Source organism: Acartia tonsa, chromosome 3 (assembly GCF_053477335.1).
Source record: "Acartia tonsa isolate MP-2025a chromosome 3, ASM5347733v1, whole genome shotgun sequence".
Taxonomy (NCBI): domain Eukaryota; kingdom Metazoa; phylum Arthropoda; class Copepoda; order Calanoida; family Acartiidae; genus Acartia; species Acartia tonsa.
In genome coordinates, this window is record NC_137262.1 from 24,927,171 (window position 1) to 24,950,688 (window position 23,518).

Sequence of the window (23,518 nt, forward strand, 5' to 3'; positions counted from 1 at the left end):
TGGCTTAAATTTTTAATCAAGATTATAATGGAACATTTGCAAATTCCGCTGTTATTTAGTAGCGAAGCTTATTTATAATTCAAAATGTCCGTCCGTTCGTCTGATGGCTAGGATTAGGGGGAAATGTAATTTTCTCTCTTCAATTTTTCAATTCAATGCCTGAAAAATTGTGTAAATATTCCCTACATAGCTTGTCAGTGTGGACCTCATTTATTGGTCAGTTCGTTCATCCAGTAAGAGGGAAGGAAATGGGGTAGAAGGGTTGTATAATGTTAATGATCTATTTCTACAGTTGTTCTGTCCATCCGTACGTCCCTAAAAGAAAGTTCTGATTGTTAATTTAGGCATATTAGAATTGTTCTATTGAATTAAAACTTGACAATAAAATTCTTGAAACTGTCCTGCAATGAAGTCAAAGTAAATTTTTACCATTGCTTTACATAGTTTCCCCATCACCATGACGTTAGTATGTCCAAATAAAATAACTTGTATTTAAGGTATTAAATGACATATTTACTCAAATTTTTGCTGCAATATAAATATTTTCTCTTTTAAGTGCAGTTACTCTATATTTCTTAATGTTCTTTAGTATTTAGTAGTTCTTTACGGATTTTGTCACCCTTGTACATCTTTCTCTCTCTTCCCTCTCTTCCCCCCCCCCTCGTTATATTTCTCTCTCTACCCCCTCTCTCTCCTTATCTCTCTCTCCCCCCCCCCGTTCTCTTTCTCTCCCCCCTCTCTCTGTCTCGTTACTACGACTTTTTAATGTCTTACGTTAGAATATTTGTTTAACTGTATTCAGTAATTAGTTTATATTTTCACCCAATTTAAAAATACACGATTTAACGTTTTGCTTCCTTTTTTAAAATCATTTATTAAAGATTAAAATCCTAATATTTTTCATTTCAAATTTTCGTCCTGAAGGGGTTAAAACATTTAGTTCAATATCTGAACACATTTACGGGAGTGTCGCACGAATCAATTCATTTTAAAACTAAGTTTTCTAAGATATACTATTTTTAAAATTTAAGTTTTCTGCTTTAAGAATAGAAATCAAATACTTTAATGTTATTTGAATAGCAACATGAATAAAAAAAACTGAATTTATGATGCAAAAAGTAGAATAATGGGTATTAACGTTCTGGTCAGTGAGAGTTTAATAGGGATTATTGAAGCACTATGAGTTTTTAACACTATATGCTTGGAAGACTCGAGCTTGATTATAGACGTTTATTTCCTATATAGATCTGTCATGGATCTTGATGCATTAAAGCAGGCCGTTTTATACATGTTAAAAATTCGAAGATTTCATTAAATAAAATTTGTCTCAAATATAGGTATTAAATGAATTATAATGTCAATAGTAAAATTTAATCATTAGGAAGTGAAAGAATCAATTTATTTTCAAAATGTTCTTTTTTAGAATGTTTCGTGCATTTTGGATTGATCCACCCGTAAAAGTAAGAGACATTTAGTGACAAGGGTGTTTTTTTTGGGGGGGGATGGAGTTTTTGAACAGACAACCCCTTCGTTTTGTAGAAAATATACGTAAATGTACATTGTACAACTATTTGACAAAGTAAAAACTAAATTAATAACCTAAATTAAACAAGGATGACAACATCCATAAAACCGAAGCACTGAAACGATAGAACAACGGACATGAACACTTAAATAGTGTCAGAACTGAATAATCAAAATATAAATGTATAAGAGTCGAAGCAAAACTGTAAGTAAATTTGTTGAAAACTGCTTTATACAGGATAATGTTCATGGACATACTTACATATTTAGGACTTGATTATAGAGTTGCTTCGCTTACAACATTATACTTTGTTGTCCCAGGAATCAATTTATATACCAAAAATCTGATCAATCGGATGATTAGATCACATAAAAATTTGTTATTAAAAAAGTAAAAAAATCAACATGTTTAAAATGGACGTACGGACATTTTGGTAATGATTATAGAGTTGCTAAGCTTTCTAAATCGGACCTAACTACTACAGGAATCACCATGAAAAATTTCAAATCGATAGGACAATTCTAACATGCCTAAATTAACGAAAAAAGCTATCCGTTACGGACGAACCGACCCTAATTATAGAAAAGCTTCGCTTTTAAAAATGTTTTATTAGTGATTTAGAATAATATTTTAGTTTTTTAAATTTCTGAAGAATGCAACCCCACGATTAAAGAAAAGGTATATAATTAAATTTGCATACAGTTTTGTACAGTACAAAGTAGAAAAATGTTTGATTGCTTTTTTGCATACTTTAGTATTTAGTTAAAGTTTTACTACTATTTTTTAGTTTAACTCAATTAATACAGCTGTTTTTTGGAAGGCTACATTAGTATTTAGTAAGACAGTCCCCCAAAATTATCTAAAATTACGAAATATTTGTTCCGAATTTATCCAGTTGTTGGTCTGAGCTAATAAAAGGTATACCTTACATATGCAAAAAATTCTCTCAATATTTTAAACTCAGTTTTGGAGCTTCCTGGAGTTGGTGCCTAGCAGGCCTGGCATTTCTTATTCCAACTCTTATTTTCAAGTCACAAGCTGGTATACTACGTATGAATACAAAGGAACTTTATACAGTCAACATTTTATAGAATAGCAACGGTTCTACATTAATATCCTTATAATAAAGTAAAATAATCTCTGTGTGTGTACAGTGTAGCTTCTCATATGTCCTAGGAAGGTTTATAACTATTTTGGGGGAAGGTACCACCACCCTCCCAAGAAAAGTTGCCCATAGAAAAAAAAATGAAACTCCCAACCCCCCCTTTTTACTCTTTCTTTTTAAAACTAGAATTGAAAATTGGGGGTGGGGTCCTCTTTCCCCTCCCTCGAGGGCCCGTAGAGGCCTCTAGGGGCATATCCTCTAGTTAAGATATATTTTAAGACAGGACATAAATCTGATGATTTTGCAAATTACTTTATCTGTGACTACAACCTTTTGAGGTGTAGTTTTAGAGATACTTTAGCTGTAACAATTTGCCTTATTATCTTAGGAATTGTCATTAAAAATATCAAACTGATATAAGATCTCATTGCGAAGTAGCTTAAAACTGTATTAAAAGGACTTACTGAACTTCTTAAAATTTTCTGCATATAGTTGCTGTTTGATAAAATTGAAAACTGATGTAGAAATTGAATGAAGATTATCTAAATTTCACCATAAACATACTTTTCTATGTCAAGGAAATTAATACAAAAACTGCGGGTTTTTAATAATGTTCTTTATGTTTTTTTTATTTAATAGTAGGTTTTTAAATTGCTTTATCCTGTATTATTTAACCCTTTGCTAAAGTCTAAAGAAATAAATAAAAACTTGCGCTAATAGATGACAGCTGTCGTCGTGTTTGTGTTGACAGCTGTAATAATCAGCTGATTACATAATCATGATTAAAATTATGGTATATCTATTATTAGTAGCGAAGCTATTCTATAATTCGAAATGTCCGTCTGTCCGTCCGTCCGTCTGAGACAGAAAGGGGGAAACGTGATTTTCTCGGTTCCTATAAAAGATAGAGGATTAATTTTGTTAACAGTCTTCATATTTTCACCAAGTTTCATTAAGATCCGTCAGTTGGTTGGGGTGCTAGATCAATTACTACATTTTTAAGTTTTACTAAACTCCTATTCAATAGAGACGGCTGAAATTTGCAGGGATTGAATACTTTGATATTCTACATACTTTTATCAAGTTTTATCGAGATTTGCTTATTAGTTGAGGTGCTAGTTCGATTCCTAGATTTTTAGGTTTTCATGATTTTCTTTACTCCTATTTGAGATAGACGGCTGATATTTTTAGGGATTAAATAAGTTCACTATTTACATATCCCCACAAAGTTTCATTAAGATTTGCTGTGGTGCTAGATCGATTCCTAGATTTTCACGTTATAAATCTTACAAGGTTTCGTGATTTTTATAGTTTAATGTTTTTTTTATGAAACTGCAATAAAGTTAATTTTTTCTGGATATCAACCCATAACTTTTGAGCTTCGCTACTTATGGATGTTGTCATCCTTGTATTATTATTTACAACCTTGGTTTGACTACGACAGTAGACCTACGTAAACATTTAGAAACATCAAACAACCTATGGAGCTATTCGGCGTATGTGATTTCTTACGTTTTTTGTATTTATTTGTGCACAATACAGAATATGGTTATGTTGCTTCTCATACCCAATGCAGTTCTACAAAGTGATCTGGTTTACAGTATCGAAAGCTGGTCTCAATATTACAGGAAATATTTGAGCATAAATCAAAATAAAATTAGGTACAGGGCATTCACTACCTTAGTCAAAATTCCACATCTGAGTAATAGGGAGAAGCTTTTAGTGCATATAAAAATACTGGCCTACCATTGGTAATTAAAATCAATACTGCCTTTATGGTCATTTGTATAGTATGACGTCATTTTTTATAAGCTGCTTTCAATAATTGGCCCTTAAAATTAAGAAGAAGAAGAACAAATCCAGTTGAATAAGCATTATTATACATTCTTAACCCCCCCCCCCTCCTCAAAGAAAAATATATTTTTTCTATTAAAATATTATTATATTGAAGATGCTATTATGCTAAAATTAACACAGATATATTCACGAAAGCTTTCAATCAAGATTAGCTGAAATAGACGGAACAGGTTTTACAATCTACTTTTGAATTTTTTTCGAGTAATCTGAAAATGTTTATTTTTGTGAATTTTAACAATTTCAGATGATAAACAAAAAACATCCAGATCCAAAGTATTTGTACAGTATTCACAAGGTAAAAATACATATTACTTATATATATTTTTCATAATGTTGTGTCAACCTATAATATAAAGTAGTAAGCTTTTTTGTCTGGTTTATTTGCATGGTTTTAGGCTATTTTTTCTGTCCTTTCATATAACCTTATAATATAGAGCCCCTAGATGCTAGAAGCGCAGCCGCTAGAATTCCACATCTAAGAAAGGGGAAGCTAGAACTATAATAAATAAGATGATAAAAAAAAGTCATTTTTACAGTCGGACAGCTTAACGGACATAACATTTTTATAGAGTTGCTGGGTTGCTGAATAGTATGGCATGTATTTGATTTCTTAAACCAACCTTAGGTACGTCTGCTAGTATGTCAATATACAGTACAATTTTCTTGTGTTATCTAGAGGTTGTCTCTTTTCTTGATCACAAAGGTAAAACAATAAATATATTTTTACTTCTTACAGGGAGGGATAGGGGCTTTGGTCTGTAAATATCACTTGTCTATAAAGTTTTAGGAACAAGTCCTCTCAATTGCTATCTAACAGAATTTTCACATTTGTTGACTTAAAAACTTAGTAATGTCCGACTTCTCCTCTAATAATTTTGATCTACTCATGGTCTAGTTTTGATTATCACAAGTGGGGGCTGTACATAATGTACATCAATTTTATCGTCCATTGTGTTATCTCTAAAGATTCTTGTATTTTGTTGTAATATACATTTTGAATTTTAGAGCAAATCAACAATTAGAGCAAAACAATAATTAAACTATAATTGAACTTCATGAAAACACTCTTTATATTTATACCTATACTTTATTTAAACATTTATAGAGCTATTCTGTATCACTTCTTTTACTATAGCTTTTATTTTAGGTCATCATGCTGGAATAGTAACAAGTATAATGACAATTGTTATAACACAATCTGTGCCTAACTTTATTCTGTTCCTGTTGATTGACAGCTGCCAGAAACTACTGGAGTACCTGCAGGATTTACACAGGGAGTGTTTCCATTCATTCAATAAACTTTTAAAAGAGAAGCATTTCTTCAAATATGGCCGGTCCCTCCTTAAGAGATTTTAGAATTGGCCTATCGATTTTAAATTTGAAGAAACATCTAAAACATGCTGATTTTTAAGCTTTTTGACAACAATGTTTATATGATATAATAATCCTATTTATCTGATTTTGGAATAATGATTCCTAGAAAATAGAATAATTGTGTAATGTCTTGTAATTATATACTAAATACCTGTAGTGATAATATTGAAGATCCAGAAAGCTTGGAAGTATCCAATGCTTTAGAAAAGTATACTGGTTTAAAGGTTAGATTATATTTGTTTCATTGTTCCAATGAAAAATTATTGTTTATTTTTATTTCTCCAACAAAAAAAAATAATATATTAAGAATTCTTAATATTATAAAGAGAATTTAGCTAGCATCCAGGATTATTTTTATTTCTAAAATTTTTATCTGATTGTTAAGGCTGCTTGGAGTCCTATGCTATTTGCAGTTTTTATCTGTGAAAGTCTGATGATGATAGGATCAGGCAAGTAAAAAGTTTCAGGGCTCAGCAGCCATGCGTCCGTCACGTCAAAGCCAATACAGTTAAACCAATACAGAAGCTTAGAAAAATTTATCGAATAGACAAATTGTCATATTGGGTACAGTTTTGAATTTAAAATACGTCGATTTTCTTGAGGCTTGTAAAATAATATAATTGGTTATTTCAGATAACATAAAAAATACTTTGTTTTTACTTGCTATGCTATTTGAGAATTTCTCCTGGAAGAGGTTTGATAACTCTATACACCTTTACTTCCTAAAAAGAGAAAAAAGTTATAGGTGTCTTCTGGGTACGCTTGTCTTATCAGGGGTTGACCTACCATTTTATGATTATGTTTTAATAATGCCATCCAAATAATGGAATTTTATAAATATTATTTGGCATAACTAAATCATTTAATTCAAATATCCCCCAATGCAATGGGTTGATTAACTATTTAGTTTGGCTATTCATTGCAAAAAGAAATAGTTTATTTTGGGTTGGATATAAGCAAATCTTGATTGAGTTGTACAAGCCAACATTGTTGAAACTTTTCCAACAACACTTTTGATTTACATCAGTGCAGTGCAGAGGTGGATTCTTAAAAAACTTCTGCCTCACTAAAATTAGTGAAGCCCGCTAAAAATTAGAGGGGATACCTCATTATTTTAGTGAGGCAGTGTGCCAAAAAAGTTTTTTAAGAATTCACCTCAGGTCTAATTTTTTTTCCCTGTTGGGGGAGAAAATGGGGTACGTCAATTTATCGTCTGTTGACTCGTTCTTTCAAGATCCTGAAACAGAGTGACTTCTCAAAAATATTTCCATTTTAAGAATAATTCAGCTATTTATAGGATTTGGACTGACCCTGTTGCTCTACCCAAGCAGTACAACAACAACAGTGAATCAAATGGAGACCCTGTTTATGAGCACCTACATGATCTGCTCAGCATGCCTCCTGCTCTCCATCTGTATCATGGCGGAGAAAACTTTTAATATGGTTCAGGAATATGCTTTCACCTTGAGGTAAATGTTTTCATTGATTTAGAATCCAGGCACCTTAAGTGCGATAAATTGATGTAGAATACCTACATTCTTATGATTATTAACTAAAATATCAACCTGCATACTTATTAAAACTACTGGTTGAAAAGTTTCAACATTGCTAGTTTCAACCAATTATCAAGATTTGATATAAGCAAAGTAAATATCATTTTTTAAACAGTATTGTACGGACGTACTAACGTTTGTCATGCGCTCCGAAATATGGTTTATGTAACTCAATTATTTTATTTACTACTCAGGGAAAAATCTGTCGAGCTGCAATTTGATATTACTAGAAACGAGGATAATACTAGAGAGAGAAGCAAGAAGTAAGTATGAACTATATTACATGACGGCTTCAATACAAATTCTCATTTATTCTTTTTATTGCCGATTAAACCTTTCATGTCATTTTTAAAATTAATCCTTTTATAAAAGTAAGAGGATGTCTGTCTGCTCATGGTCATCCTTTACAGTGAAGCTTCTCATAGGCGCAGGAAAGGTTTATAACTATGTTGAGAAGTATTCTTTAACCATCCCAATAGAAATCGCCTATATAAACCCCTCCCCCCAAAAAAACAAAAGTGGTTTCGAAAGTGGATTGTCGACTTACTCCCTTCTTCCTTCCCTCAAGTGAAGGGACAGGGTAAACAGAAAAGTGTTGGAACAAGATTTTAGTTTTTCTTTGGCATCTAGTCGATATGCAGCAGATTCTGAGCCGTGAATTTTTTTATAAGTACAAATACAATCATATTTTTAACCTAATTTTTATTGTTTTATATTTAGATTATTATTGACAGCCATGAAACTAGAGACAGAAGGCTCATTCAGTGCTATGGGATTCTTCAGTGTGAACAGATCTACCATGACAGCTCTTACTGGAACCATTTTCACTTATCTAATAATCCTTATGCAATGGCAAAATCCAGACTCAATGAAATAAACCAATTTTACTCAAATTTTCTTAAAGCTTCTTTATAAAATCAAATGTATGTTTTTTTTGTAACATTAGTGGGGAAATGGATTTCCTCGTCTGTTATCTAGTTCTACAGATATCTACATTATATTTCAAGACATTAAATTTCTGTAGTACTTTAGTAGATGGATGAATTATTGGTATATATGATTAACTAGGTTCTATATAAGAATCATTGAAATTTCTTAGTTATGGATGTTGTCATTCTTGCTGAAATTAGAATCGATCACAAATGACAGGAGAACATGAATAATATAGTTTATATTATTATTAATACATACAATGCAAAATTACAATTTCCACAAGATAATCTCATCACACTTTAACGAGGGCAATTTCCATCTAACTGAAATTGAACCACAAAAAAATTGTGGCTAGCAACTAGTTTAAAAGGAAATAAATGAAAAAAGAGGATGTGCCAGGGGGACATTTGTGGGTTTTACATGACAGTTACACTGCATGATAGACTCGAAATAAAGTATTACCAAACTTTACCAATAAACTGTAAACAAATATGATAAATATACAGGCAAAATAACAAGTTAATGTTGAGATTCAATTCCTTCTCGTTCCTTCTTAAGCATAAAATGAATTTAAAAATTTTTAACATAAACTTTAATATCCTTTTCAGGATGTTGATTTTATATGTCGTCTTTATGACAGGTGAAGATGTTATGAATATATTTCTTAAATGATGTATATAAAAAAATATTGTACGGTAATATCAAATTAAATTAAAGATAATTTATTTTTTTTTGTTTTTTTGTACCAGAATCATCCCTGCAATGAAAGAAGAAAAAAATTTGTTTTGTTTTACATAGCAGACTAAATGTATTATGATAACATACAACGTCTCTTTGTGAGTTCATATTTATAATATTGATTTTTATAAATGAATTAATGAAAAAATATTTGTTTGAAATTTGACTAAATGTCATATTGTATAATTTACTTAACCCTTAACAGTCGGGCCCCCTGCCGCATCTTTGTCGGTCGGGGGTGAGGGGGTGGTGTTCAACGCCCCCTCCCCTATTATCTGAGCCACTATTAGAGCTGAGGTCTTAAAATTTCTGTGTATGTCCCCTGTTTGATAATAAATTTCCGACTATAAGTGAGTCAAAGTAAATTTTCGCTTTCTTCATCCTTTTATTTAACAACCTTTGTTTTTAGGTCCTTTTTTACTTAAATATTACTAACGGCTGCCTTTATTTTATTTTTTATTAATATTTTTATTAATTATTAATATTTTATATTAGAAATCTAAAAATATATCAGCAAATTATTTTTGCTAGGGGGTACTTTCATGAATAAAAATATATCACAAATTCAGTTTGTCAAAAATATTAATAAGAAGAATGTTCATAAAAAAATAATACTAAAATTTTTGTTCTGATCCCACAATAAAAGTTTCAAGTTAGTGTGAAACTGCATTTTGATACTCCGTGCATCATTTTACCCACAAACCTGTCGCATAACTCTTTTTTTAATTTGAATCCCAAAAAAGCTTGGGCGTCTTTGATTTTTATCCTTATATGTAACATGATGTCTATTTATCTATTTGTCTCAAAGGATCTCGCTAACTGCTAGACAGATATGGTTTTTCTTTACATTAAAGCTTTATATATGTCCTGGCCATGTTTATAACTATTTTGGGAAAGGGTACCTCCACATATAAAAATTGCTCCTAACAAAAAATAACCCTCTAAAATTTTTGAAAAACTATGATCTTAAGTGTAGTTGCGACTCTCCACCCACCCCCCACCCCCCCTCCCTCCCCTTCCTATCCCCAAGTGTCCCTAGAGGATTTAAGGGTACGTAGCCGCTAGTCCTTATATGGAAATAACGGGATGTATGTATATCTGTCTCTAGCAAAGGAACTCGATATCCGCTGAACAGATGTGGTCCTTGTTTTTTTTTGTAAAACTTAAATTAAAAAATAGAGGGGATTAAATTCTAGTGCCCATAATGATTGCTGGGGGCGTAGCGTTTTTAGCATGGCAAGCATCGTTTTAGAATTAAAAAGAAAATAAATGTTTCAGTTAATAACAACCCAACAAATGATGTCTATAGCAATTTGATCAGCTGATTGGTTTTAATACTAGATGTTTTTTTTAAGTAGCGCAGCTACTCTAAATCTAGGAAATAAATCTAATTTTGCTTAGAATTTACTTTTAGGTGTTTTAAACGTTGTAAATTGAAGATTTTATTTTGATAATTAACATTTTACAACAATACCCTCTATAAACTGTGAGGAAGTTTGATAAAATTACATTTATTTTGCAAGCTTTTTTGAAAATACTTCATTATTTTTATAATTCTGACAAAATAGAATTTCTGTTTAAGTAAATAACATGGCCACAAAAAGGTTTAAGCAGTTATTGAAATATTTTATTACCATTCTTGCTAATTAAATAGTCGTTAACTATGTTTAATTTGCATTTTTTTTAAAGACAAGAAAAATATCCTACTTAAATGCTACTTTTATGAAGTTATCTTAAACCTTTTCCAAAAGTTTGTTTTATAAAAATATTTTATTTTCCATTGATTATATTGATTATATAGGTTAAAAATATCAAAAGTATTTTTTAAAGGCTATAGATTAATTTTGATTAATTCCGATTTTTAATTTTTTTCAAATCTGAAAGAATATGCCTGTCTTTTTAAAGAATAGATTATATAAAAAAAACTAAATTAAACATATTCAGGCTATCAAAAAGTTAAAAATATTTTTTTTTTACTATTAAATCGATAATTTTTAAAATCATTAGATTTTAAGCTTATTTTGCATGGAAACACACTTTTTCAGTCATTTCTTCTCAACAATGGATCTTAAATGATTATTACTGAAAACTTTTATGAAAATGTTATTAACCAAAACTCCAAATAAAGGAAATAATTGCCGTTTGCAAAAATGTGTGCAAAAAGTTGCCAATATCTCGTTAGAAGGGACTTAATGGATTTTAATTTTTACTGCTTACGACTTAGTGGACTATAAACTATTAGAAAAGTATCACTTCAAGGTGGAATTTTAAGGGTCAACTTTTTTTCTTTTAAAATTCGCAGTGGTTAGAACAATTATACCCAAATATAACCTAATAACAGCAACTTAAATAAAAAAGAATGATATTTATTTGACTTTAGAGATATTACTTAAAATCCTTTATTTGTCACTAAAATAATGTGTTTTTTGCATGAAATCAATCAACATAAAAAATATGGATACATACTTAGCATAAATATGAAATAAATATAAAAATTAATGTGTAAAATGTAGCATAGCTACTAAAAAATAATGATAAAAACTTGATAATATAAATATTAAATATATAATACAACTAAATCTCTATACAATAGAAAATAGAAGTCAGCCAGAACCTGCTGAATTCGTGCACATTCCCTTTAAGCCAGTACCCAAAGTCTGAGACTCTTAAAAATTGAATATTCGATCCATTGTCCCCTCCCTTACTCCCTTATTTTTATTAGATGAAAACAATTTCAGCATAGTATTATACCTTGACTTGCAGATTGTAAATTATCTTATGTTTGAGGAAAAAGTTTTAGGCAAAAATTATTTTATTTTAGATAAAAACCCTACCTGGAGGTAAAATGTAAAGATCCAATAAACATAAATTTGGTTGTAGTTTACAGGGAAGGACAACTATGTATAGATAATTTGATGTACAACCATTTCAAATTTTTTTAAGTTTACCACCTACAAAGAGAAGATGAAAAGTTGATTGGTAATTTATTCAACATACAATGTCTTATCCCCGTGTCCCTGAGCAATTTATCTTTCATCCTCTTCTTTGGATTCTCTAGCTCTGCATTTATTTGGAGAAAGTTGGAACATGCAGTTTCTTATTCCCTTTCTAAAATACAAAAATATTAATATGGGATATTAATTCATGACCGCTTTTTTAGAATGAATAAAGAACAACTTTTTGGTATAGTCCTTTTCGTGACATCGCTTCATATGGAGGCGATATGAACGCCCCTTAAAAAGGGCTTTCACAACTCTCCATATGATAAGAGGCTATGCTATAGCTCCTTGAAGGGGATATAGAAAATCATGAAAATCATCGCCCCATATGAAGCGATGTCACGAAAGGGACTATACCTCAACTTTTTTTTTTTTTTTTTAAGCGTAGTCATGAATAAAAAAAAACCAAATGTAACAAGTTGTTTTCATAAAAAAATAATGTCTTTTATAAATGAAAAAAAAAGATTACTCCTTTTGTGTACAGACATATAATGCCTCTGGAGCATCTGATATATTCTTTGTAACTACAATCTATTACTGAAAGTCCCTCTAAAAATGGCGAAATGTCTATGCAAACAAACTCTTTGAAGACCATTGTTTTGCATGTCCAAAGGGCAACAAAAATGACGAGAAAGCAATTTTTTTAATTTGTGGAAGAAGTAAAGACTATACGACTTTTTAGAATTAAAATTAGTCAAATATATTTTTACCTTATATTTATAAAATCTTGATGTGGAGGATACACAAGTTGATCAACTAAATCAGACCAATACACAAAACTCTCATAAACCTTCTCCAGATTACCCTAAAATAATCAAAATTGAATAAATATACTAAAATAGCTTGAACTGATGGGTGTTATCCTGTAACAACCGTTGACATTCTATAGACAAGAATTTTCAATATTATGTCGACTATTTAAATCAAAGTTGTCATGACTGACGTAATAAAAATATACCTTTACTATTAAAAATCATAAATACTTGACAGATTAACATTTAATTTCATATTCAGATATATTTCGTAGCAAATCTACTGTAGTTAAAATTTATATTTATCGTATCGCATTATAGACAGTCTTCGCCTTTGCTGAAAATAAAGAATTATCAGAAGAAAATTTCTACCGAAGACTTATCTAATATTTGTTCTAACTAACTAGTATCTAAAGCTATCGTTTTTGTAAACCCAAATGTTTCTTTCAGATTTTCTACGTCACCACCCTAATTCTTATGAATCTGTCATTATTAAAAACTTTTTAACAGCCAAGTTTCTCTAAATTTAGAGTATCTCTGCATTAAGCCATGTTAGAATCTCAGCATTGATTTTAGACATAAAATTCCTATTATAATAAGGTATTATCTTTAAATAATTAACTGAGGGGTCCGTACGTCCATTTGTAGATTCACTTGGCATGAAAAACCCTATTAGAACCAATTTAATTCTAAGGCAATTAGGTACTATATGATATTAGCTACAATATTAAAAGCTCTGAAACTGTTCACAAACTTCAAAGAAATAAAAAAAATTACACCCTAAATATCTTTTACTTACTATTCATTCTCATATGAAATGCTGTTAGCTTGTTAGTTGTTATGGCTCCATTGCTTATGAACATAACACAAGAGAGAATGATTACCCAACTAAGTACACATTTTTATATAAAAATTATGATTAGCGGGTTAGGTAATATACAAACAAACTAATTAGAAATTCTTGGAAAAATTTCAATTTCTGGAAAGGTTCTAGGAAGGTTGTCTGCTGCAGTACTTTACACTCATCAATTACCCCTGTTAAACTCGATGCCTTGTAATGACATAAATTTTAAAAGACTTGAAGTCTAAAAATCCTGGTTTTTCTTGTCTGTAGAGAAGGATCTCGTTAACCGCTGAACCGATATGGTTCTCCTTTACTATGTATCTTTGCATAGGTGCTGGGAGGTTTATAACTATTTTGGGGGATGGTACACAACCCTCCCAAGTGAAATCTAAAAATTTATCTTTTATTTTGAAATAAAATTGAAGTGGGGGAGGAGTCAACTCCCCCTCCCCCCATCTCCAGTGCCCCTAGAGGCAGCTAGGGGCGTAGCCGCTAGTATATACAGCATGACCCTCGAAAAAGTATTTTTAAGCATCTGCAGCCCTTATTTCTCAATGAATTATTAAAAAATGCATATGTCCTTGTTCTCTATAGTATTCCACATAAGTAGATATAAAAATATTTTTTTTACCTCCATTAACACCGGAGATTTTTAGTGCTAAAGTTTTGAAATAGTGACTGAGGAAAAAGTAACTTTTAACATGATACGACTTTTTTAGCAAAATTAAGCTAGAAATCCTTTATTTTTTGTTACTAGCAGAAACTTTATACAAAAATGAAATAAAATATTTAGTTTTTGAGTAAAAAGCATTTTTTTACACATATTTTTTGAGTCTTTTTAGTTTAATGATATTTTGAAAAACTTACTTATTAGGCAAAATTGTTTAAGATTAAAAAACCAAATAAATCTCTATGAATATAGCAGGAATATTGTTTTTGTTTCACAATCCTAACTTTAATAACAAAAAAGTTATAAAGAAAATAAAAATAAAACATAATGATTTTTTAGCCTAAAAAGCTTAATTTACCCCTTATTAAATAATTGAGATGTCAGAAAAGTAGGCGGAGCAACTGTCATAATTAATCCTTTTCTATAAATAAGGGTTAATAAATAACCTAAAATTTGCATATAATCAATTCATTCAGTAGTATTTTTTGCCATTAAAAATTTATATTTTTTGGTGGAATAAAAAAGAAATCTTTAGTTAACTTGTTTTTCTTTGTGTCTCATTATTCAATTGCCAGAAAAACATAATATAACCATCCAAAAAATAAGAGAAACAAAAAAAAATTCTTTTTCTCAGTCACTTTTTCAAAACTTTAGCTCTAAAAATCTCCGGTGTGAATGGAGGTAAAAAAATATTTTTATATCTACTTACGTGGAATACTATGGAGAACAAGGACATATGCATTTTTTAATAATTCATTGAGAAATAAGGGCTGCAGATGCTTAAAAATACTTTTTCGAGGGTCATGCTGTATATATATATATACTCATGCAAGAAACAAGAAAGACAGTTGTGTAATATAATCTGCAATCTATGTCGATATAAAAGAAGATGATATTCACTAGTTCATTAAATCTAGTTAAATCTTGTTAGAAAAAAAGATATTTTTCACTTTATGTTAGTCTAAAATTATTAAATTGCATAATTAGAATTATAACAAGAATGTTTTTCTTGACTGTTAATTTTAGATCCATACAACATCAAGATTTGATTGTATTTCTTAAGAAAGCTTTTGTAATCATATGAGTTTTTAGCAAATTTTGATTGATACATTAATAACAAACTTTAAAATATATTTTATTGAATGGCAGTGGAATCAAATCCAATAGAAAACAAACCACTAGTAACAAGGACGTCCAAGAGGGGGGGGGGGGTTAAAGGGGTGATTAACCCCCCCCCCCCCCCCCCTTTAAATGAAATAGCTTGGACGCCCTTGACTAGTTTACTACATTTGACTACATTTTTATTGAAACATCATGACAAATTTTAATGGTTAATGCAGGGAGGGGACATTAAATAAAATTTCACTTGTTCCAAAAATCTTGTCCTTCTCGTTTACTTCAACCGTTTGGGGACTTTTCTCTTGATTGATTGTTACCAAACTAGCAGAGTCCAAACTTTTCCACCGATGATTAAAACAATTTAGACTTGAAGAGTAGTTATGCTACTAAAAATCTAAAATAATTCCATTACCTGCAAAACGTTTCCTTTGATCTCTTTTTTGATCATTTCAACATCTCTAAAATAAAATTGCATTTTAATTTCTCTTGGGAAGGTTCATACACTAATTTTTAATAGATTTATTCATATACTTAAATCATATATTCATCATTTTAGGAGGGCTCGGCAGTTGCCCTCATGACAGTCTTGTAGCCGCAATTCTTTTAGCCGCCCCAATATAGTTGAAAATAAAGGAGGTGGGAGTTTTTCTCCCCGTGCCATACCTACTATAGTAACAATAAAACAAACAAAAAAATATTCTGCCGCCCTTTCCCCTTTTTTAAATAAAAAGGGGGGGGGGAGTTTTAGTGCTCACAAGGGTACTTTGAGGAAATAAAAAATTGTAATAATGATAAAATTAGAATAGCCAAAAACCTGTTAAGTTTCTGTCTGTCCACCCTGGGAAATTTGAAAGCCGAGCCAGGAATCTTCTTGTAATCCTTGGGACACTTCATATACACAGGGTAATTGGATGTGCACGCCTTAAAAGCAAATACTTGTTTAAAGCAAAGCTAATCTATAAGCCCTGATGTCTGTAGGTCGTTTTATTTGTCTGTAGGTAATTCATTTTTCGTCACTTCCCTAGTACTGTTTTTATTCTTCCCAATCCCCTCTTATCCCCCCCCCCCCATTCCCGTTCCTTAATTTATCCATCATTTCTCATCACTGACCCTACAGCATATAAGCATTCATAAAAGTAGAAAAAAAATTAAAAGTAAATAAAATGGAAGTATTTCTAATATCTTAGCTTCTTACTATGGTTTTGATCATAATAACAATGAACGCTATAATTCAATGTTAAAAGCAGTGGCGTTGTTGTATTAGGGGGTGTAGACCCCTGTAAAGAGAATGTAGAGAGGTTTAGATATTGACCCCTAACGGGTTGTAGCCATCCCCCCCCCCCCCTTAGTTTTATCAGAGTGGTATGGATGCAACCCCTCTAGTGAAATGTATAAATAAAAAAATCGTATTTATAACAGTTTGATTGAAACAAAGCATTTGCTAGCATACCTTGCAAGTACATGTAAACCAATGAGATTTCTCTAGGAATGGTTTTCTCTCCTTTAATAAAAATTGAATATAACATTTGAACAAAAAGGATTTAATAAATCAATTTATTTATAAAAAATTTTGGTGCTTTATTTAACCTTGATTTAAATTTAGTTTATTTTAACTTTTTAATTCAATTAAAATTAGCTGAATTGCTGCATTTCTAGTTGTACATAAGTACGTATTTCGTTGGAAAAAATAGGACACAGGGATTGTCAAATGCAAATGAAAATTACGTTGTTACAAAATAGAAGTTTAGGACTATCGTTTATTGTTTGAAATTAAGATGGTGTTACTTAGATTTTTCAATATCAATGCATAAAAAAGCCCTTTTGTTAATTTCTATAAACAACATAAGAAAGGGGGTGGGTGGTATGATTATGTGACCCTCTTTGGTATTTTCTCGCTTCCCTAAAATAGAATTAAAACAGACAATTATAATAATTTACCTTAACTGGCATACTGGCGTAATTTGCTCCATAATTATCGTTGATTTCCTCGCCTAAAAAAAGTTTAAAATTATTTTGAAGCGAGGCTACTCAAAAGTCGTGATTAATAGTAAGTCTCTAATTCATTATGCCATTTCTTTTCCAGTCTGCCAACAACGGATAGATATGATAGTTAATTTAGCTACATAAGAATAGGCACAATATTAAGCAAAGCAATTTTATAACAATGTGTGATAATTCTAAGTATTTTTAATCAATTAACAAATTTCTAGCTAATGTTGGAAATCATTATTTTCAGCTACTATTTCTATATTAGTAACGAATAACTATACATAATACAGCAGCAGCTTTTTTGAGACTTTTCTATATTGGACGCACCGTTCCTTGTTGATTTTCAAAAAGTTTTATTTTTAGCATAAACTAAATTTTAGTATAAAAAGTTTAGAAAATTGTTAAATAATGAAAGCAACATAGTGTATAAATTACTTTTCTAAAAGCTTTTCTATAATCATGGTCGGTCCGTCCGTAACGGTTAGTTCTTTTAGTTAATTTAGACATGTCAAAATTTTCCTCTCGATTTCAAACTTTGTATGATGATTCCTATAAAAGTTATCCTTGTTACATTAAAATTACAAATTATATTTGTATAAAATTATAAAACTATAGCGTCAGAATATTTTGTTAAGCTGACTAAGAAGAAAGTTTTATTAATCCTCGAATAAGCGAGTTAGCCACGGACCCCCCCCCCCCCATGCCAAAAAAAAATTAAAATAAGTGTTTTTTAGCCCTTGCAGGACACTCCTACCTATTACTTGTTTTAACCTAATCTTCAAATGTATAGCCAACTGCTAAAGAAATCATCATAATAATATTCAGGACGATTCTAAAATACATAAATTAAAGATTAGAGCTATTCTTTTCTGTTAAACATACTGACCTACCCTGATTGTAGTAAAGTCTCGTTTTTGAATAAATTTCTTTATAAAATCACTAAACCTTTCTAAATTTCTGTTTGGATAAAAGAAATCTTTTAAAGAAAATAAACGTAAATAAAAACAAGAAAAAGTTTAAGTACACAGATTGGACACTCAATATAATATAATAGTTATCTATAGCATCGTATTATAGACAGCTATTCGCGGAAGGTAAAATGAAAAATTAAAAGTTAAATTACAGTTAACTTCGAGGGGCCAAGAAACCTAGTATTAATTTCATATTATTAAAAAAGTGACCATATTACGGCTCGATACTTGATTTTTTCAGTATGGCACAGAACAAGTTCTAATCCAGCGGATATAAATCGGTTTCGAAGGCAAACTATAATTTTACCTGGTTCAATAGCTCTGCTGGCGACGGCCAGTGCAACCCTTCCAAAGAATATGAGGACAATATTAGGATCACAGCTGTGGTTAACCAGGGCCATGGTCGGGTACACTCCTCCACCTATCCGCTCTGTCTCCACAGAATCACCAATATTACACCTAATAAAAAATAGGGATCATGGAAAGAAAACAAAGTAGCGGGCTTCGTCGTAATTTCACAGTAGCTTTTGATAGGTTATTTTAGGTAAATATTAATGATTGCCCCGCAGGGTTAGGAAATTGGCCCTACGATTTCTAGCCCCCCGCAGGGGCTAGAAGTAGGAGAATACCTATTGTGAAAATACGACGAAATCCACTACTTCGTTTTCTTTCCATAATCCAAAAATAGTATTAAATTAAGAAAATTATCTTTTTTTTAATTACGGATTCAAGAACCAGTTCAGAGCCATACTAAAGAATCAATCATCGCATCGTATTATAACATTTTTTTTAACAAGTAATATAATACTAATCATAAGATAAGTTCCAAACAAAACTGGAATTTACTACCCTTGGAAAGCTGTCTATAAATACGATGCGAAAAGTAACTCATCTTTTGCTTTTTGCAGTAGTAATCAAGAAAATATATAAATAGTTTTTTTCAAAAACCATATTTGAGAGATAAAAAAGCTTACTACACCGCAGTTATTAAAAATCCCCTAATTTGAACGTTTACACCTATAAAAAAATCTTAATTTTAATACTATGTTCCTTAGAATAAATGTACATTTCCCCTGGAAAAAAAACTACTACCTATAAATTGGATTTAAAAGTATAAAATTAGAGAATGCATTCAATCAAATTAATTCCACATTTTTTTTGCAGAATTTTTACACTGTAAAAAATCAAATAACTTAAAGTACGCATTATGGTCTTTTATCAAACATACTTTCATGTTAGGCAAGTTATAAGCCTGCCTTAAAGCTTTAATCTATAGATATACTGTAATGGCCAGACCTTATTCTAGGCTAGCTGTGCTCCGTCTCAATGTATATTTCTTGTGAAACATGTATACTATGTGCTAATGTTGATAATTTATTTATTGAGTAGAAATGTAATATAGGATTCCTTTTGAGAATAAAAATGAAAGAATTCCGCCAAGTTAGCCTGCTTAACCCTCCCTAATTATTGGGGTATGTAGAACTGCAGGAACAGCCTCCAACCCTAGTTGGGGGAAGGAGACTACCTATGTGCTTTGTAACCTATCTTTTTACCTGTATATTATCATGTTCGTTAGTATTTGGTTGACTATTGTTAAATAAACGTGTAAATACTGGAAACCTAGTGTGTTTTATACTTTAGGAGTAGAGAAGCTCTATAAGTAGCTATCTATAAAAGTACAAGGAACGCTACTCTAAAATTCGCACGCAGCACCGCTACGCTACAATACATCGTTTCTTACTTCAACTTTGTTTAATGTTTTATGCTTCTTGCAATCATCAGAACGAACAATCTATGTGTTTTTAGTTTTAGTCTGTTTAACAGAAAAATTATTGTAAAGTGCCAGAATTAGATTTTAAGAGTGTGCATTTAAATGCATTGCAAATAATCAAAGGCTAACCAAAAATGTCAAACTTTTTCATTGTGGTTAAATATTTGTTGTTTGTAACATCCTTCCTTTTTTTTAAAAAAAGTTAATTTTGCAAAAAAAACTTCAAATCACTTTTAACAGCTATTTCTTTAACTGCTATTACATAAAGAAGTCATATTTTTGGATTTTCTGTTAAAATATTTCCAACTACTGAATCGGTTATTAAATATTTTTAAGAGAAGCTTTACATAACTTTATCTCAAGTTCAAGGAAATTTATTAATAAAATAGAAAACCAATTAATTTATAACAGTCCCCAACGCAGGGTCCAGTACATAACAAAATTCCTTTTAATTAATATGACGTCGCTGATTTGCATGTCATAAAAATATTGACCTTGTTGAAGATTTCCATAATCTTGTTTCAGCATCCCAGCCAACTACCCTAAAATAGAATATGTATCTATAATACAAAGTAGTAAGGATTTTTTTATCACTCGTGCGACTTTTATGTCCTTTTATGGAAAGCTTTATAAATTTATTATGGTGGCTTGGAATATTTTCTGACTTCCATCTTTCCCTAGAGGCCTTGGGTGCATCATTAATACTAAGTAGATAGATGTCATTGTCCGTCAATCTCCGTAAACGCTGATCCGATAAAGTTGTTTATTTCAAAGACTATACCTTCAGGTCCTGCGGCAGTTTAAAGATATTTTAAGGGAGATAAGACTCCCCCCTAAATTTTTCATCCTTTTTAATTAAAAAAGCATTAGATTTTAAACTTGAACACGCAGCAAAAATATTTTTTATTCTTTTCCTCTTATACATATCTATTACATATGTTTAAAAGGTTTTCAACAAATTTAAGAGGAGGCGATTTTTTGTTTATCCAAGTTTAAGGCCAAATAATAAATTAATTGGTTTACCGCAAGTACAGACAGGACTAGATATTTATCATTGTATTTAATCCATCATAAAACAAGTTGCAGAAACAACAGGTACAATCCTTTATTCTGCTAGTACAACACTTTAGCTGGCATATCAATAAAGATCTTATTTGGCTGACCAACATAATTAGACTATTAATGGCACCTACCATTGTATTACAATTATATTAACAGGATGTTTATCTGTCATGTCTGAGCTGAGTGTTTGTCTGTAGCCTGAGATCTCGCTAATTGCTGGACCGATATGGTTTTCCTTTAAAGCTTCATAACTATTTTTAGGGAGGTTACCTCCACCCTACGAAGAAAAATCACCCTTGAAGCCCCAACCCAAGATATTCTAAAAATTTTCTTTTAAAAAGTAAATGGAAAGTGTAGGGTTGACTAACCCCCTTCTTCTAGGGGCATCAAAGAGCGTAGTAGCTAGTGATGATATATGTTAATAGTACCATTAATGTATACAGAAAATCCTGTTACTTTATAACGTCTATATCTTGTAATTTTAAGACAGTGAAAATATATTCAGCCTTCCCCCAAAAATAAAGTACAAAATTATGTCTTTATAGCTTTCAAATAAATAGTAGAAAATTGTTGTAAGATTAATTGTCTTTCCTTTACCTATGGCTGGTTTTAAACCAAATAACACACTTGTAGGTTTATAAGAAAATTACACATTGTCGAAAATACGAAGAAACATATTTTTACAATTCTTTTATTGACTACGGTCTAGAATAATCTGAAGAGTCAAGACTCATCAATGCAGAAGTATCTCGAAGTGCACGTAAATACGCGAAAAAAAGCTAAAAAAGTTTTCTCTAAGTTCTAATTAATTATAGGCCTTGTTAGGTGGATATTATATCAAATGTAGCCTATACTCCCAACTGTTTGGCCGTCAGCAGTCGTCAAACTTGCTGAATATCTTCCCTCGTATATCCGACTTGATTTAGACAAGTTAATAAATCAAGTAATCTCTCTATTCTCGGTTCTTCCTAGTTTTTCTCCCATTCCATAACAATCAAGGCTTTTTAGACGGAGCAACTACAAATATGCTTTCAGTAGCGCAGCTAATCTATAATTAGGATAAGTCCATACGTCTGACCATTAGACATAGTAGGTTAAGTAAACGTTAGTTAAAAAATTATTAATGAACTATTTTTTAACGAAATTAATAGTAGGGGGAATGCCTTGGCCCAAATCAAGTAGAAAACATAATCATGCACAGCACAGTTAGGACTTGCAGACAAAGTCGTGTATTCAAAGGGTTGGTTGTCTGCAAAATCTTGCCCTAAGTTGTATACATTTGTCCTCTGAGGTATATGTATGAGGTATGAATTAAATACATCCAATTCAACGTTTATAGATATTGGAGAAAGATAGGGACGTAGATAAGTAAATGTATCCTACCTATTTTCATAAATACTCTCAATGGTATGAGTATTAAACTGAATACACTCTATGAAATGTTTGAGAAGACGACCAATAAAAGCTTCTTCATCTGTTATGGTCAGACTTGCCTTTGTCTTGAAATATCCAGTCTCCTGAAAAAATCAACAAAAAATTCAAATGAAATGATATTAGACATAGGGAGTTGAAGATGACCGTTAAATTAGCACAAATCCAGAGACATCAAAGGGGTGAATTCCTTATAAAACATTTTGATGAAGACCTTATTTTAATCTTACAAATATTTACCAATAATTTCTCTAAACACCACCACCAAATTTATGGGGAAGAGAATGAAATTTTTCGGCGCATCTAAAGAACTATTTATCAATAAATTATTCTTTTAAGTACCTAAAATTGTCCATACAACCGTACCACAAAACTAAATATAAAACTTTAACGTCACTGCCTTCAACTCTTTTCAACAAACAAATACAAGCAGTTAGCATTAGAGACAAACGGAAAATTACTTTCTAAAAAGCTTTCCAAAAAAATTTAATAATAATATGGAAAATAATAGGAAAAAAAATATAGAATAGATTTGCTGTAACTTTACATCTCCGTAATCAAATTTGAATTTAAAATGTGTACATATAAAAACTATGGATTGGCTCCATGGTTTACAGGGTAGCTTCACTACAGTTTGGTTGCTAAGCAAACATTCTAAACTGCTGATAACGAAATAGGAACATGCACTCATGGTTAAAAGTGAAATATACAGAACATATACAGTTAAGAGTAGCTTCACTACAGTTTGGTTGATAAGCAAATATTCTGAACTGCAGACAACGAAATAGGAACATGCACACATGGTTAAAAGTGTAGTAATACAGA

At 30.9% G+C, this 23,518-nt stretch overlaps 2 protein-coding genes and 1 long non-coding RNA gene across 3 annotated transcripts in view; 2 read left to right on the forward strand and 1 right to left on the reverse strand.

The window, feature by feature from the left end:
* The first annotated feature begins 1,345 nt into the window (after positions 1 to 1,345).
* LOC145313723 (uncharacterized) lies at positions 1,346 to 2,650 on the forward strand. The gene is made up of 3 exons (XR_013877477.1): positions 1,346 to 1,460; positions 2,160 to 2,203; positions 2,490 to 2,650. It is a non-coding gene; the product is annotated as an uncharacterized LOC145313723 (long non-coding RNA).
* Positions 2,651 to 4,609: 1,959 nt separating this feature from the next.
* LOC145313724 (uncharacterized) lies at positions 4,610 to 8,307 on the forward strand. The gene is made up of 9 exons (XM_080153277.1): positions 4,610 to 4,657; positions 4,732 to 4,782; positions 5,113 to 5,190; positions 5,635 to 5,759; positions 6,017 to 6,085; positions 6,247 to 6,310; positions 7,159 to 7,330; positions 7,609 to 7,677; positions 8,135 to 8,307. The coding sequence occupies exons 3-9, from the start codon at positions 5,127 to 5,129 to the stop codon at positions 8,289 to 8,291; spliced, it is 720 nt and encodes a 239-aa protein (XP_080009403.1). The 5' UTR covers positions 4,610 to 4,657; positions 4,732 to 4,782; positions 5,113 to 5,126; the 3' UTR covers positions 8,292 to 8,307.
* Positions 8,308 to 11,402: 3,095 nt separating this feature from the next.
* Positions 11,403 to 23,518, reverse strand: part of LOC145313726 (protein-lysine N-methyltransferase SMYD4-like) — a 40,310-nt gene continuing 28,194 nt past the window's right edge. Inside the window, exons 17-25 of the mRNA XM_080153278.1 lie at positions 22,646 to 22,779; positions 20,695 to 20,742; positions 18,737 to 18,888; positions 17,408 to 17,460; positions 16,920 to 16,970; positions 16,284 to 16,390; positions 15,882 to 15,927; positions 12,795 to 12,889; positions 11,403 to 12,193 (exon numbers count right to left, since the gene is read on the reverse strand). Of these exons, the coding sequence (XP_080009404.1) occupies positions 12,112 to 12,193; positions 12,795 to 12,889; positions 15,882 to 15,927; positions 16,284 to 16,390; positions 16,920 to 16,970; positions 17,408 to 17,460; positions 18,737 to 18,888; positions 20,695 to 20,742; positions 22,646 to 22,779 (768 nt within the window). The 3' untranslated portion in view covers positions 11,403 to 12,111. The remainder of the gene's footprint in view (positions 12,194 to 12,794; positions 12,890 to 15,881; positions 15,928 to 16,283; positions 16,391 to 16,919; positions 16,971 to 17,407; positions 17,461 to 18,736; positions 18,889 to 20,694; positions 20,743 to 22,645; positions 22,780 to 23,518) is intronic.